The following is a 17141-nucleotide window of genomic DNA, read 5'->3' as shown; positions in this document are numbered from 1 at the left end:
TTTTGAACAGTAGATACCAGGACATTTATACTTCACATAAGTATTCTTTGTGGAAAGACCTTTCATTGGATATCAACAACCTTGACCTTGGAGATTTCCTATGAAATCTTATGACTTATTACTTATGAAAAAACTTTAACCTTGGCCATAACTTTTGAACAGTAAGGGATAGGGCCTTAATAGTTAATACTTCACATATGTAATCCTTGTGAAAAGACCCTTTATTGGATATCCAGAACTTTGACCCATTGACCTTGACCTTGGAGGTTGACCTACTTTAAAAAAGCAAATCTTGATTAGAACTTTTAAAAGGTTAGGGCTAATGCTTTCATACTTTACATATTTAATGCTTGTTACAAGACCTTTCATTTGATAGCAAGACCTTTGACCCTTTGACCTTGACCTTGGAGTTTGACCTATTTATTATTTTTTTTAACCTTGGCCATAACTTCTAAACATTTAGGACTTGAGCTTCCAATTTTTTTTACATATGTATTCCTTGTGGCAAGACCTTTCATTTGATACCAATTACCTCGAACTTTTGACCTTGACCTGGGAGATTTTCGTACTTATGAAGAAACTTTAACCTTGGCTTATTTTATAATAACTTTTCAACGCTCAGGGCTAGTGATGTCATATTATATACATGTATATGTAATCCTTGTGAAAAGACCCTTCATTGGATACCAAGATTTCCAAACTGATGAAATTTTTTTACCCTGGTCTGATTTCATATTTCAAAGCTGTATTTCCAGTGAGTTTGCATTTAAGAAAAGTTAAATCTTTGCTAATTTGTTGCCATACGGGGGCATCAGTGTTTCACAAACACATCTTGTTTTTCTAGGATACAGAGAATGGATTTTTAATGAATGTAAATCAGCAGATTGACCTTGTGTGTGGACAACTTTCCAAGGACTCTAAACTTCAGTCTGGCTACAACGCCATTGGATTCTCCCAGGGTGGCCAGTTCTTGTGAGTATTGTGTACCATATTTCTTCTAAAAAATACAAATACCACTCCATGTACAAAGGCATACTTCATATGTCAAGTGTGTACATAGGCCCTGTTTCTGTCATGAATTGTCCCCAATGTATAATAACTCAAGGTATTTAACTCCAAGTTACAAGGTGTAATCCCCTCCTTATATTCCAATCATTTACACTTTCAAAGAAATTTGAAAAACTGAAAATTATTAACTACCATTCCGTACTGTATGAATTATCTACAAAACCACACATGGCCTGCTTGTCTTTATTTTCCTTTATCTCTATAAACAGCATCCAAACATTGGTTGCCCACCATCTTCCAAAGTCAAGAGTTTCTGATCCACATAAACCCTTGACCAAATAGACAGAATTTGACAGGGTTTTGTGATCGCCTCATAAGGAGGGTAGGGGTCCACAGGGAATAAATAGAGCATCCAACTGCTCACTATTCCTCAACACTTGGTTAAACAGTTAAACAGTAACCTTTTTAAATGGAATGTGCAAAGTTCTTGGGATATGTGTTAAATATTCAATTTTAAATCATTTATTGATGGGGGGTGTAGTCAGCTCAAGTGAAAACATTGGCCTTTCATGAAAATTTTACATTTGAAATTGATAATTTTATAAAAGAAGTAAGGTATCATGTAACATGTGTAACTACCTGCATCGTCTTAATATTGCATTGTGTGTACATCAACATGTACTTCACTATTTTTAAATACATGTACATGTAGTATATAACCTATATATTACAGATATACTTGGTACATACATGTTGATGATTAGCTACAGCATTTACAACTCTTTATCAGACTATATATTGATATATATCTTTGCCATTGAAGTATTTATAGAATCTACTAGAAATTATATAGAAACAGAAGTTATGCATGTAGCTTATGATGCTTGGATTTTTTTATGCAAATACATATATATTTTTATGCATGCATGTATTAATTCATTGAACAAAAATAAGAGAGGTTAGACATATATTTCATACTTAATGGTCTAAAAGCCTTTTTATTTTATATCACATCCACGGTTATTTTTTTTTCTATTGATTACAGTTAATGTTACTATTAATCCAAATTGTGCTGGACAAACATGGAATTCTATATTTAATAGTTAGAAAACAGTGCCAAAGGACATGACATACACTCTTAGTGATGTGTAATTATAGGAGATAGGATCATTTCTGTTGAAACTAGAGATTACCATAGTAGTCATTAATACTCAGAAAATCAATATTTTGTACCATTTGAGGAATTTTACTGTCAAGGGTCTAGAAATTTTCATTAATCACAGACACTGTTATGTATGACTCTTTTTTTTTGTATAAGATTTATAGCAACAAGAATTTTAAATACTTATTTCAAAATCTTCACAAAAGTTTCATTTTTTTTTTTATTTGGAAAGCAATTACTGTCCCTGCCTTCATAAAAGTGTGAAGATGTTGAACTTGATCCATCTCTCTGGCTAACCATCTGTCCATCTTTCAGTCATATAAACTTATTTCAAAACATTTGAATGAAAAGAGATGGAGCTTTCATATTTCATATGTGCAATACCAGTGACAAGACCTTTCAGAATAAACAATGTTTTTTGATCTCTTGACCTTGAAGTTTGACCTTTTAAAAAAAAAAACTGGTAATTACTTTTGAAGGAGAGAAGATATTGGTTTTATATTTCACATATACAGTACCTAAACTTTGATTTTTGTTATACATGTATCATGATCTTGAAGTTTGCTTAATGACCTTGAAGTTTGACCTACTTAAAAAAAATTAACTTTTCAATATTGTTATCTCAAACCAGGTTGGTTACAGAGTATACTTTGGGCTGCTATTAAATTCAGTCCTTTAATATTAGCCTTACCAGAAATTACAAATTGTTAGGTCTTGGTAGATGTAGGATGTAGACACAATGCCTGAAGAATGACAGCAACAGCACAATCCATATTATCAGGAAAGAATAACTTTGTTATTATCTTTTTATGATGAATAGCTTATTTCTTTACTGTTTACATGATATACATGAACATGCAGGAAATAACATCCTCCGGAAACTTGCACAAATCTCTTTTAGTATACACCAAGTGTTTCTGAGAAAACTTCATAAAGTAGCATATAGGCAGTTTACTTACATGTACATTTCAATCACAAGATTTTGGGGAAAATATATTTTATGGGAACTTCTCACCTAGCTGACCTTAAAAGAGAATAAAATAAAATGTATTTTATTATTTTGACTTGCTTATTAATGATTCTGTTACATATTGCAGAAGAGCCATAGCTCAGAAGTGTCCAAATCCCCCCATGCTGAACCTCATCTCTGTAGGGGGCCAACATCAGGGTAACAACTTCAATGGAAAATCAAAATAATTAAGAGTTGTCTCCCTTACACAACTGGATGATAACACATCTTAACTATTTCAAAATTTGTAAAATGAAATCATTCTTGGACACTTTCTAAAATTACAGCTCTTTTCCAAAATTGTTGAAAGTGTCAGTGTTTTTGAATATTAAACAAAATTGATGCATTCTAATAATCCACAAAAATATGAAAGGATTATATTAAAGTGATTTATATTGAAAATTGATACACTGACCTAAAAATTAAAAAAAAAGTAAAATTTAGATGACCTAAAAATTAAAAAAAAAGTAAAATTTAGATAATGAATAATTGAATATTAATAAAATTGTTTGAATGTGTTTAGGTGTGTATGGTTTTCCCCGTTGTCCAGGTGATAATAGTACACTGTGTGATATTGTCAGAAAGCTGCTGAACTTAGGGGCATACAACAGGTAAATTTCTCATTAAGAACCCTCTCTACACTGCACACTAAAGAGTTCTGATTTTTTAGTATTTTTCAGCAGTTAGAGAGATCTGCCCTTTGATCTAAATTCTAAGAAATAGAATTTTATTGAATATTTCTCAATTTGTAATCAATTCAAGTATTCTTCACATTTTAAAGAGCAAGATACATTAATTGAACATGTTATTAATACAATCTTGTATTTTCTCTATGGAAATACACATCAGTGATTTCTATTCACTGATACTGTGTTGTGTTTGATCATTTTCCTGGGGGCAAATGCGAGGTACTATGTAATTAAAATTGAATAGATAAGCTCAATATTAACACCTTTATACAACATTTTTCTCAATGTCCCAAAAAATATTTTGCACTGGTGTAGAGAGGGTCCTTAAATATTTATTTAATTTTTGTCTAAATCAATGAAATAGGTTTACTGCATATTTTCCTGGTTTGAAAATACATGTATAAAAAAATTTAATTATATAATTTGCTTTTTCTTTCAGTTTTGTGCAGAATAAGTATGTATACCTTATGTCTATTTTTCAAACTATCCTCCCATGAAGAGCTGTACATGTATTAACTTCTAGACTATATATCTATTACTCCTCATCAGCCATTCTTAAATCAGCGATTATCTTGTATAAAATAACTTTTTATTTATTTTTTAATTATTCAAAACTTTTCGAAAGTATATGATGGGAGATGATTCCAAGTTCTTGCATAATACAGTCTTATTCAACAGGTCGGAGAGAATACTCGAAATCGGGTATTATCCGTCAAATCGCGTATAATTCTCGATATTAGGGTATCGTTGAATCCGCGAAATCGGGTATAGGAGGTGTAATCACCTAATAAAACTTAAACAATGGGATGGCGCATGTTGCCGAGTTAACTTTCATCTAGATACACGTTTTCTAAAGGTATCACTAGCCAAGTAAGAATTTGGGCGTCAAGATTAATGCGCTCGGGACAACAAATACCCGTGGAGCTCAGTACATTTCATGATCTGCACACAAAAAGGCGTTCGATTTGCTTTATATTTTTCCTTATGTTGAAAGTATATGCATCTTCCTAATGTTCATTCCCAACACAACAGAATTGTAAAGTATCAGAATTCGGGAATTTATAATAATTCAACATCAACACGACAAACATGAACAATTTGTAAATAAATCAAATTATACGGAAACACATTTCACACACCAGATATGATGCCATGTATCTAATTATGCATCATTAATTACTTTCACATTCATCTTGTGCATAAAATCAAATTTATTAATGAATGTATAAATAATGTAATGATAAAAAATGTCTAAAACTTCGGCTAAAAGAACCCTCTTTCTCTTTTTTTGAAAATCTTTTCTTTCTTATTTATCATTCAAACATATTTGCAGAATATGTCTTCAACATTTTAGCAGAGACAGTGATAGTTTCAGGAATACAGCTTATGAGAGAACATAACTGTTGATCGTTTAATTTCGCTAAGTCATAAATATTTTACCATTTCTTGGTGACTTCAAAGGGGGGGAGGGGGGCTAAAGGCTTCTTGACCACCTCTGACAAAACAACCTCAACTGTGTTCTACATGTGTCCAAGTGACCTCTCTTTGAATGTCACGGTCGGTTAAACTCGGTCATATATTTTTAATTGTAGGAAAGATTTATTCATCAAATAAAAATCATATACATTGTAGGTAAACAAAAAGCAACCTGTTATTTTCTAACACAATATAAGACTACAAGTAACTAGAATTCATGTTTATTTTTTTAACACATTTTTTCATTATAGATGAGTATTAGGAAAAGTTATTGCCATGAGTAATACGTATCATAGATAAAATAACTAAAAGAAAATTGTGACATATTGTCTAGAACCAATTAGATAGTGCGTTGTATTAGCATATTATAATGAGGTATAGGATAGCGATATAAAAAAAATATAGAAAGTAAAGAGGTAAAATTTACCCTGTCTATCAAATAGTATAATAAAGAAAGGAAGTGGCTACGATTTTTATGAAATTTTAATGTCCGATGAGGAATTATATTCCCAAAAAGTAAGACAAGAGTTTCTAAGGTAATTGAACACTCCATTATTTCAGTTTGTTCATTAAAATGTTCATAAACGTAAAAATTATAAGAAATGTGAAAACTTGACTATGTAATTCATATTTCAATATGACTGTACCTCGATCTATATTGAGAAATTCAATGTATTTTAACTTCATGAAAAGATGTACACATTTGACTTTTATTTATAACCCCCCCCCCTCCCCCCCAAAAAAAACAAACAAGAAAATCCTGTTCATATGACTTCTCGCTCTCAATTTTCACACAAATGCATAAAATAAAGTTACAATAGTATATTTTGTATCGATTAAAATGCAACCAAAAATTTACGGTATCTTTGAATAAAAATTTCATGCTAAATTGACATAAAAAAAGATACTCACCTTCAATTAGCTATTTTCAACCCGTTTTCCCGTGGGTATTTATTTAATCTTATTTTATTTTCTTCTTTATAATAACGTTGGTATTCTATTATTGCAGAGATATACAATTATGACTCGCTTATACTGTACTCTCTAACTGTTAGGAGTAATTTATATTTCACGAGAAAGGGACGCCATACATTTTCCAGTAAAAATACATAACACGGCGTTAGTCGTTTAATTTATTTAAAATTTCACGTTTTGTGAATAGTGCACAAATTAGAAAATTAAGTATATGGAATACTTTAATGGGAAATAAAGACAAACGAAGTGTAGTTATTTGTTTTTAGAAATTATATTGAAAAATAGTAACACCATTGTGTCCTCTTTGTTACCTCAGCAGTGTTTGTCGTGTGATTTTAAACTTATTTGACAACCTTATGAATTAGGTTTAATAAAAGTAAATCCACAAGATACTGATGTACAAGTAACAGTTACTGGCATAATGCGCCGTTGCTTTATTCTTCAGTTTTTATAGAAAGTTGCACGGAATACCCGATTTCGCGGATTCAACGATACCCTAATATCGAGTATTATACGCGATATACCCGATTTCGAGTATTCTCTCCGACCTGTTCAAAATTGTGAAAACAGACAGATATATTTACTCCATGGAATTGTACATAATAGCACATGTAATAAAAATACACCTATATCAAGTTCCACATTTAAGTTTGCATAAATATTATACATGTACCACTATAATTTCTCTCGATAACTATAAACTCCTGGCATGTTGTAGTCTTGTCCAAGCAGAATACTGGCATGACCCTCTCCAGGAGGATGAATATAAATCAAAGAGTGTGTTCTTAGCTGATCTGAATCAGGAAAATGTAAAATATTTTATTTCAACAGATTTTAAAACTACTGGTACTTTCAAATACAAAAGCTACACTAAAGAAAAGACAGAATGCCATACTGTTTTGTTTTCATTCATAAATTACAGAAGAGAAATGAGACCCAGAAAAACAATTTGCTAAAACTGAAGAATTTTGTGCTGGTCAAATTCTTACAAGACGAGATGGTGGACCCCAGGGATAGTGAGGTGGGTAGGAACCAGTAAATGGTACACTGTTGTTTGGAAGGGAAATTTATAAGGACTACCATATAAATATATATGATAAGGTGTACCAGATAATCCAACATTTTGCTGGTAGTATGCTTATTCATTATCAACTACCGGTAACTGACCATTTGTAAATTTTTATTATCATAGTTTTTAATTTTTTATACCCTCCGCTTGAAAAGTGGGAGGGTATATAGTAACCATGATGTCCGTCTGTCTGTTATGCCTTGGGGTACCCATCTCTTTCGCAACTCCTTTCATACCACTGAATGAAAGTGAATTAAACTTTCACAGAATCTTTTATTACATAATTATTGCCATTGTGCACCTCCTATTTTACTAGGGTGTTGCAAAAATTTGGTGATCTATAGTATAAAATCTGTATAGCTTTAACATTGATTATCTTGTCATTTCAGTGGTTTGGCTTCTACAAACCTGGACAAGCAAAAGAACTCTTCACCCTTTTTGAGTCACCACTCTATCAAGAGGTAATTAACAGTGAAAGCAATTAAATTTGAGTCGAGAGTAATAGTCATAAGAAAATCCTCTAAATGCCTTCTTGTTTAATATCATATTGATTTGAGATGTATGTACACTAATTGTGCTGATAAAGCATCAGCCCTCTTGCTTAACCCTTGCTTAATTAGCCCTCACTGTCAATCCTATAGGACTGGTTGGGATTGAAGACAATGAATAGCACTGGTCGGCTCCACTTTCTGGCTTCTCCCGGTGACCACCTTCAATTTACAGAGCAGTGGTTCATTGACAACATAGTCTCCAAGTTCCTTAAGGGGTAGATCCTGCACTGTCAGTACCATGAAGTGAGATTACAACTGATACAGCAATTCATCAATGCTCTACAAAAATTTTCCCCAAGTTTTCCCATTCTCTTGATCAGTGTAGATGATTATTTCCCTTGATAGAAAATAAAAACTAATGATTCATCTTTGCATAGGCTAAAGGGGGGATTTTTCAATTGATCAAATTGTGTGAAATTTAACTCTGTATTTTAGTGTAACAAAGTAAATTTGTATATGTCACATTTACTGAAAAGTTCATGTTGTGCCGTGATATGTATTTGTATATTTTAATCTTGTATGACACCCTAAGTATTTATTGATCATTTTGAGTTTTCAGTTGGTTTTATCTGTCGCCCATATATCTTATGAAGTTAACATTCTACTTATCTCCACCAATGCAGGGTACTAACTGTACAAGTACATGCAGTACTGTATATAAAAGTTGTAAGTTGCTTTTCATGTGAAACGTTTTATATTAACATACTGTATATTCAGTGGATAAATCCCAACACAGAAGAACATGTATAGTTGCATCACAGATTTTAGTTGCTTAGCTTTGGTGCATCATCTTAGATAGCCTTTTTTGTGCTATAATTTGTTTGTTAATTAATTTTGCATATGAATTATTTATTTGTGGGATGAGACGTAATTAAATCGAGTGATGTTGATCATTATCCTGAATTTGACACAATATCATTAATTATTCATGTTTCATTAAATAAAAACTATTTTTATAGTATATGTACTATTTTTACATTCTAAATGAGAAAAGGAAGATTCTCACGGCTGAGGTCAAATTAAAATGCAACTTGCAGGAGAATTTCTGAAGTGCAACACAGCCTTTCAAAAATACCTAAAAGCAATCCTTGGTATAAACCTTAATTACTGGGTAAATTAACACAGACACAGATCAATTGACTTTATCATTTATTTCAGATACATGTACACATATATCCGCTATATAATGATAGAAGAATACTATCATTTACCAACTCTAAATGTTGTATGTAAAACTTAAATACAAAATGTTGTCCAAGTACATTTAACATTTCAATAATACTAAGAGAGACCTATGTAACATAATAAAATATACACATTCTGTCATAAAGGAAAAAAATAATCTAAATAACCATTTTACTCGATGTAAAATTCGATGTACAAGTTTGAGTGATGTCACTATGTTCTAGCTCAGTTATAAATAGACATATATACATAGAAACGTCAGTAACAGTAGTACTGGTGTGGAGGTGAGGGGTGTGGCTGTCGTGTAGATACACAGCAGGTCCTTGTCCGACATTTTAGGACACTTGCCCTCCTCTGCTAGAGTGCGGCTGGACTTTGACACCTGATTACATGTACCGTTAATGATACGGTAAGCTCCTGAGTTCACAATGCTACAATGAAATGTGAAGATGACAAAGAGTAAGCAAGCTCAAAAGCTCAATGAAACATTACAAATTGAGAGCAGAGCAAATATGGACCACTTATATTGGAAGTGGGATAAGGTACTTTATTATATGATTAAATAATTTACTTCTCTCTGATTGGCTGAGAACCAACTATGTTAGAAAAATACTACGTTATATTGACCTGCATGTGATGTTCCAGGTCAATAAAAGGAATTACTGCAGGTCAATATAAGGAATTATTGACCAGTTCAATTTTTTCTGTTACAATGTGTTCTTGTTGAAATTTCTTGTTAAAACTTTCCATTAAAGCAAAGAAACAGTCTTGTAGGAGTTTGCTATCATTTAATCATATAATAAAACAGTTATTGCTGTTTTTTGCGGTCAATATGATGATTTAGCCACCTTCGAAGTACTATACAGCAAAACTCGGTTATAACGAAGTCGCTGGGACCTTTCAATTTACTTCGCTATATCCGTAATTCGTTATAACCGTATAAAAATTCATTAAATTTATATAGCTTGGGATTCAAAATGACTTCGCTATATCCGTGAATTCGCAATATCCGTGTTCGTACTAAACGAGTTTGACTGTATTCACTTTGCCCTTCGGGCTCAGTGAATATTGTACTCCTCAGGTGTCTAAATCATCGTATTGACCTTAAAAACAGCAATAATTGTATAATAGAATGAAAGAAAATAACTTGTTCTTTTATATGATGTCAAAATTTTATTTTAATATAAATGCTACGTTTCTCTTTATAGTGACAATTTTTACTTGTTTACAGTTAACACAAATTACCTTCGTGTGATTTGGCAGTTGAAATTATAGAAGAAAGAGGCTGGGTGTGAATTCCAGTTCTCTATGATGAGCAGGTAAAGATTTGTTTTTGGTAGTGAGGTCACATAGTAAAATCCAGACATGCAGGGTCCAGATACATTCCCTGTTATCATTCCACTAGGACCTGAAAAATGTATATGTATATATATTTTTCAGTAAAAATAAACCAAAGGGAAAAAATACAAGTCCAAATCTTTAGAACCAATAAATTTATTCATTTTAAGCTCACCTGAGCCAAAGGCTCAAGTGAGCTTTTCTGATCAAAATTTGTCCGTTGTCTGTCGTTGTCGTAAACTTTTCACATTTTCATCTTCTTCTCAAGAACCACTGGGACAATTTCATCCAAACTTGCTACAAAGTATCCTTGGGTAAAGGGGATTCAAGTTTGTTAAAATGAAGGGCCACACCCTTTTCCAAGGGGAGATAATTATGAATTAGAGAAAAATTAATGTCATTTTTAAAAAATCTTCTTCTCAAGAACCACTGGGCCAGGAAAGATGAAACTCATGTGGAATCATCCTCAGGTAGTGTACATTCAAATTTTTTCATTTCAAATCATGACCCCTGGGGCTAGGGTGGGACCATAATGGCTGTTAAAAGTTTTACATAGGAACATATAGGAAAAATCTTTAAAAATCTTCTTCTCAAGAACCACTGGGCCAGGAAAAATAAAACTCATGTGGAATCATCCTCAGGTAGTGTAGATTCAAGTTTGTTCAAATCATGACCCCTGAGGGTAGGGTGGGGCCAAAATGGCTGATCAAAGTTTTACATAGGAATATATATAGGAAAAATCTTTAAAAATCTTCTTCTCAAGAACCATTGAGACAGGAAAGATGAAACTCATGTGAAATTATCCTCAGGTAATGTAGATTCAAGTTTTATCAAATCATGACCCCCGGGGCTAGGGTGGGGCCAAAATGGCCGACCAAAGTTTTACCTAAGAATATATAGGGAAACCTTTTAAAATCTTCTTTTCAAGTACTTCAAAGCCATGATTAGTAATATTTATATGGAATCATCCTCAGGTAATGTAGATTCTAGCATGTTCAAATCATGATCCCCCGGGGGGGTTAATATTCAAGCCCCCCCCCCCCCCCCACCTCAGTAAACTTTCAGTTCTGATCTGATATGTGCTTTTTCCTAGCTGATGTGCTCAGGTGAGCACTGTGGCCCCTGGGCCTCTTGTTTAATTATAAAATGCAGTTTAACTCTGGTATCTTAAACCCAATATCTCAATGACCATTGATATCTAAAAATATAAAGTATGATACTGTAGTAGGAAAGGAGAAATGCACAAAGAAAGCATATGGCTGGAACGGGAATCGAACCCGGGACCCCTGCATTACTAGTCAGGTGCTCTAACCACTGAGCTATCCAGGCCGATATCCACGGTCCATAAAGCCCGAACTTCTACAATACCAAATTTCAAACAAATATTGGTGTTCATACCTAGTGCTTGATCATTAGTTTTAAACTGTATAACATCTTGAATACAGCCATATTCACTGTTGAACTGAGGAATAGGACCCTTGTTTCTGATGTAGTCATCCTGTTCCCCTGGATTTTTGGGAATCCCATCCAGAGATAACTGCAAAGGAACAAATCATGTAAAAAGAATATAGCTGAAAATTTTAACTATACTTTTATGTGCCTTGTTCACCTGCTGGATATGACAAGGCAAACATGCTCAAATTCAAATCACACGATATTGTATCACCTTTGGCTCTTCTGGTGTGATTCGACATGATCCCTGAAAATCTATGCTCTCTCCTCGATCAAAGAAGCCATGCTTGTAGATAAGGTCTTTCATGACTTCTCCCTCTTTAGTCCCAAGTTGGACCTGTTCATATTTACTTTCATCTAAAGCACTGGCTATCAAAAAGTCAGGATCCATTACAAGAAATGCCTTGCTGTCAAACAAGTAGCACCTGTTGAATAGAAGTAATTCAGGAAGGTGAAAAACAGAACATTTAAAATCAAAAATTAATATTTGGGATCCTTAGTAATATGATTTTAAGTTACCCGTACATTGTTTTAAATATACTTAATGATTGTCTATTGTCAATCTGAATTCAAATCATGATTTTACTGCAACTATACTTAAGATAGCAAACCTTGTCTGACATTTATTTTCTCCATTGGGACAAATGTAATGTTGGTTACAGGACTTCAGCCCATTACTGGCCTGCATGGCCTCCATTGTTCTGTTCTGAAAATCATCATACAGGATGTCCAGTCCGGTCACTCCCTCCACACGCTCTGTAGCACAACGGCGCTGGTCAGAGTTAGGACCTGGTGCTTCACTCACATAACATACACCTGCACAGAATCAACAAAATTTTAGATTATTTTAACATTAAGTCTTTAAAAATCAACATAATCTATCAAATAAATTTTTTCTCAAAATTTGCTTCATATAATTAAGTATATAAAGTAGGAAAGCATTAAAATGAGGAATAATGAAGTCAAGGTCATTTGCAAGATCAAAATTTCACACAGTTGAAAGCTTTAAACCTGAGCAAAATATAAGTGTAATGGACAGACAGATGGAGGATGGACAGTAGGACAAAGTATGGACATGACAAACACTATATGCCATAGCCACATTCATAGTAGGACAATAAAATTTAGACTTGGAATTGTAAGATGATAAAGATTTCGAACATTTCTTCTCAATTCTTTTGCATGATTAGATTTGTTAAGAACTGTACTTACGACTGATACAGTCAGTATCTACTTCACACACACAGCCTCCTGGTAGAGGTTTAGAGATGTTGAAGCAGTCCTCATCTGTACGAGGAGTCATTCCCTCAAACACAGCCTGGGAGATGGTGACAATCTTACCCACTCCTGCCGCATCCATATAAGGTGTAGAAATTGAGGTTCTCCATGGGGTACTGCTGGTTCTCTTGTACCAGGGCCGCCTTAAAGATGTAACATATATATGTATTACAAAAAATGAAAATTTCCCAACAGAGAAATGTAACTACATTTATATTTGTGCTTGGTTTTTCCATAAGATTATTTCTTATAAAACAAAAAACTGCATCTAAAAACTTGCAACTTTGCATATGGATTGAAATACAGTAGTCATATCATAATGTATGCATACTTTGTTGGATCATATCCTCTTTTTGATCTATGGCCAGGATAAGTTCTAAACATCCCACTCCTAAGTCCAATGTTTGTCCATTTGACTTGCGATAGGGACTCAAATTCTCTTGATTTCCAGATCTCTTCTATAGGTTGTGTTATCAATGTATCAGCCCTGAAAATTGTTTAGAATTTTTTTCCTGATTCAATTATTGTGGTTTGTTCAATCCATGCAGTTACTACTATGGATACTTAACACTAAATCAAAGCTGCATCTTAGGTTTTTATTCCAGTGACATGAAAGCCCACTTTGCTTAATCAATAATGTGATAAAACCTAATAAATCTTTTACTAAGTTTAAACAATGTACCTGACCCCTTTATCATATATTTGATCCCCAACACAACCAAGGTCCGTCTCATTCGAGTTCATCCAGCGATGTGCATTGATGGTTTTCTTAGCCAGGTTGTCATCATACAAGTACTGGATAGGATCACAGTGAGACTTGGGGGCCAGAAATATGGTGGAGTGTTTGTAGCTGATGGTCAAGCCTGGATATCTCTCTGTCTCATTCTCACGGATCTCCAGCTCTTCCCAGGCATGAGGAAACTCGGCCTTCACCACTGGGTTTAGGTACTCTTTGAGAAGATTGTAGTAGCTTGTGGTGTAACTTGATCTATCTATGGGTTCCTGGGAACGTCGGAATTCCTACATTAATATTAATAAATGACAGGTTTTCTTTGAAATAGCTGGTAGTACACATATCAAAGAGAATAGAAAATAATGAGGGTTAAATGGAAGTTTTTGTTTAAGATTATACCAAATATATATTTCAAAAAATATATTAAAAAAATTATTTAAAGTTCCCTTTGAATAATACCTTGTCTGTGTCTGTCAATATATAAGCAAAGGAATATTCTGAATTGTTGATAGCTGCATAGAAAATGGTCTGAAATGAGAAAAATTAGTCTTCAAAATATTTAGTGAGATACATTTTTCAGTGCCTTAATTTTATTAACAACAAATGCCAGAATACCTTTGTGGATTTGTCCTTTTGTTCAATGACTCTCATATTTGTATTCCCTTCCCTCATATCTTTTAGAATCATAGGAAATTCTTCATATGTTTCTAGTTGTGTAATTGGAATGAATATTGGATCCTCTAAAAGCTGAAAGATTTATATCCACTTAGAATAATTAAACAGTGTAATTACAATGGTTTAATACACATTATGATGATTGTAACAAATTGTACTAATAAAAAAAATTTCAACTTACATTTGTGCTTGGTTTTAATTTTGGATGATAAATTGTCTCCCCTTCCTTGTTAATAAGGAATGAATACACATTTCCCCATTGATGCTTTGTCAGAAAATTCTCTATCTGATCCAATGTAGCATCAACGCCAACAACTCCAATTGTCCTAAAATTTGATGTAACATGAAAAAGAAACTTAAAATAACCGAATATCTTCCTTGAGCCTGATATTTTTAATGCTTGTAAGAATCTGGTCCTGGGGTCATAAAACTAAGAAAAGCTTACTTTTTATCTCAGTCTCGGTTTTCTATTTTTAATTCCGATGGTCGTCCCTAAAATTACTAAACTAAAATTGAAAAGGTCAATGTTTAAACAGTAAATGATCTTCCATTTCTCCCCTGATGGGGAGTTTTGGAGGAATACCAAAATTAACAGGGAATTACATTATTATAGGCAGGGAAATTCCCAGACCCCAGGTCTTAGGAACAACCCTGAATTTCTTTTGTAAAAGTGAGACTGCGATCAAAAGAGAGTCTTTCTAAGTTTCACAGCCCAAGAGTCTGATGATTGAATACTTACGTGCCATTACTGATGACTGGTATAGTGTATGTAACCATGATTCCCAATCCCCAGGCATCAAGGTACGGTGAGGTCCACATGGCTTTAGTATTCAGGGCACTAGAGGATAGGAAGTCAAAGTAGTTTCTCATCTGAAAGATGAGGTTCTCCCCATTGTTCAGCTTTACTAGACTCCCTCTGTGGCTACAGGCCAATCTCCCTGGAAACTCCTCGGCATCTTCTTTAATTAAGTAACTAAATATCCTAGTCTAAAAATAAACAGTTCATAGAAACCTTGAAAATAATGAATCTTTTAGTCAATGAAATGATGTAAATTACTCTCTTAGACTTACCTGAGGTATGCTGTACTTGCTCTTTTGATCAGCAACACTCCAAACCTTTGTCCAGTTGTACTTACAAACAGGTCCAGGTACATACCCACTCCTTGTATAATACCCTAGAGTGAAACAAAGTATTTTAATGATAGTTTCTCCCTATAACATTGATCTACAGTCTTTTTTTGGTCAATGTATGTGTATCTCCCTATATTCTTTTGGTCATAATTATCTGGGATAGAGTTTTTACTGACCTGGACCACATCTGATATTTTCACCATCAGTGTCTTGTCCGTCAGTGACAAAAACAATGACAGACTGGCAGCCGGTTCGAGGGTTACTTCTTAGTAAGTTATAGGCAATTTCCAAGCCCTTCCTTCAAAACATACCATGATCAATGATATTAAAGATAAATAAATTCTGTAACACTGATAGTTATTTACTTTTAAACAAATAGAGTGGATCTCTGCTGGGTTCTGCACATCAGGCATTAATCAAAAAATAACTGGTCTACTTACTCAAGCTCACTTGTGCCCCCTGCTTTCAGTTTTTGAATCTTTTCCTTAAGGTCCTTTCTGTGAGCTATTGTGGCTGGTACCATTGTGTCTTGCTGACAGCTCAGTGCAGTTGTACCATAGTAATGAAGCCTGTCAGAAAGATAATTCTTTAATAACATGTACTTTTTTCATTAAGAAAATTTTAAATTTCCCTTCTAATATGGGTTATTAGTTTTTATAGTCTTTCCAATCATGTTACATATAGAGACGTCTTTCAGATTTTACAGAGTGCATTCATAGAATATTCCCCTTACTTTCCAACTTCATCCCAATGGCTAGCCCTGGCACACACAACATTGACATAGTCCTGTTTTGTTAATGTATTGATAACAGTCTTAGCCACTCCCTTAGCAATGCTGAACTTCTCACCTTTCATTGAAAAACTAGATAAAACATAGAAAAGAAAGTATTTATGAAATGAAACCATTGATACATGAACTGATTCTTTTTCTTAACAGAAAATCATTTTATATGCTCTCTATATTGGACGATACACATATAAACATTATACCTGCAGTCTAAGACAATAACAACATCTTTTGGACCACTGGTGGCAGCTATGTACCAGGGACGAACTCTAGGATCATAATCATTGTAAAACCCGGCAAAGTTTGTGGACCACTCCCTACCAGGATAAATCCGAACAATTCCTGCCGTGGATCCAAAGTATTGCCATCTAAAGCATACACCATCCTCATATAATTTCATTAACCAATGAAGGCATCATACACTATGTGGATTTCAAATTTTTACCCACCATTTCCATACTTTTTGTGCTATTTATGTTAAATGCATTACCTTAAGAACTCATCATTTTTGGCATTTTCTTTGAAGACTTCTTCCAGCTTTGAGGTAAAATTAACAGTGTCTACTGTCATTTCTTCTTCTCTAGGAACCTCATCAGCAATTTTTATAGTAGAGAACTCCTCAC

The 17141-nt window shown here is 33.6% G+C and overlaps 2 protein-coding genes across 2 annotated transcripts; one reads left to right on the top strand and one right to left on the bottom strand.

Annotated features, from left to right (window-relative positions):
* Positions 1 to 841: 841 nt before the first annotated feature.
* LOC134258221 (palmitoyl-protein thioesterase 1-like) lies at positions 842 to 8902 on the top strand. The gene is made up of 8 exons (XM_062740762.1): positions 842 to 972; positions 3268 to 3338; positions 3703 to 3790; positions 4308 to 4322; positions 7038 to 7128; positions 7242 to 7340; positions 7778 to 7849; positions 8030 to 8902. The coding sequence occupies exons 1-8, from the start codon at positions 866 to 868 to the stop codon at positions 8156 to 8158; spliced, it is 672 nt and encodes a 223-aa protein (XP_062596746.1). The 5' UTR covers positions 842 to 865; the 3' UTR covers positions 8159 to 8902.
* A 173-nt stretch (positions 8903 to 9075) lies between these two features.
* On the bottom strand, positions 9076 to 17136 carry LOC134258231 (voltage-dependent calcium channel subunit alpha-2/delta-2-like; the record flags this gene model as incomplete). The annotated part of the gene is made up of 18 exons (XM_062740770.1): positions 9076 to 9555; positions 10370 to 10532; positions 11861 to 11999; positions 12129 to 12339; positions 12526 to 12730; positions 13127 to 13335; positions 13524 to 13679; positions 13875 to 14212; positions 14385 to 14453; positions 14541 to 14672; positions 14782 to 14926; positions 15340 to 15587; positions 15672 to 15775; positions 15908 to 16029; positions 16172 to 16300; positions 16465 to 16593; positions 16722 to 16886; positions 17009 to 17136. Coding segments are annotated over 18 exons (2994 nt in total), but the record flags the coding sequence as incomplete, so codon positions are not given.
* Between the last annotated feature and the right edge of the window lie 5 nt (positions 17137 to 17141).

The sequence above is a fragment of the Saccostrea cucullata genome, unplaced genomic scaffold (genome assembly GCF_032062105.1).
Source record: "Saccostrea cucullata isolate Sc308-1 unplaced genomic scaffold, CSIRO_AGI_Scuc_v1 ctg13232, whole genome shotgun sequence".
Classification (NCBI taxonomy): domain Eukaryota; kingdom Metazoa; phylum Mollusca; class Bivalvia; order Ostreida; family Ostreidae; genus Saccostrea; species Saccostrea cuccullata.
The sequence above is the reverse complement of the archived record's forward strand: the minus strand, read 5'-3'. Positions and strand labels throughout refer to the sequence as shown.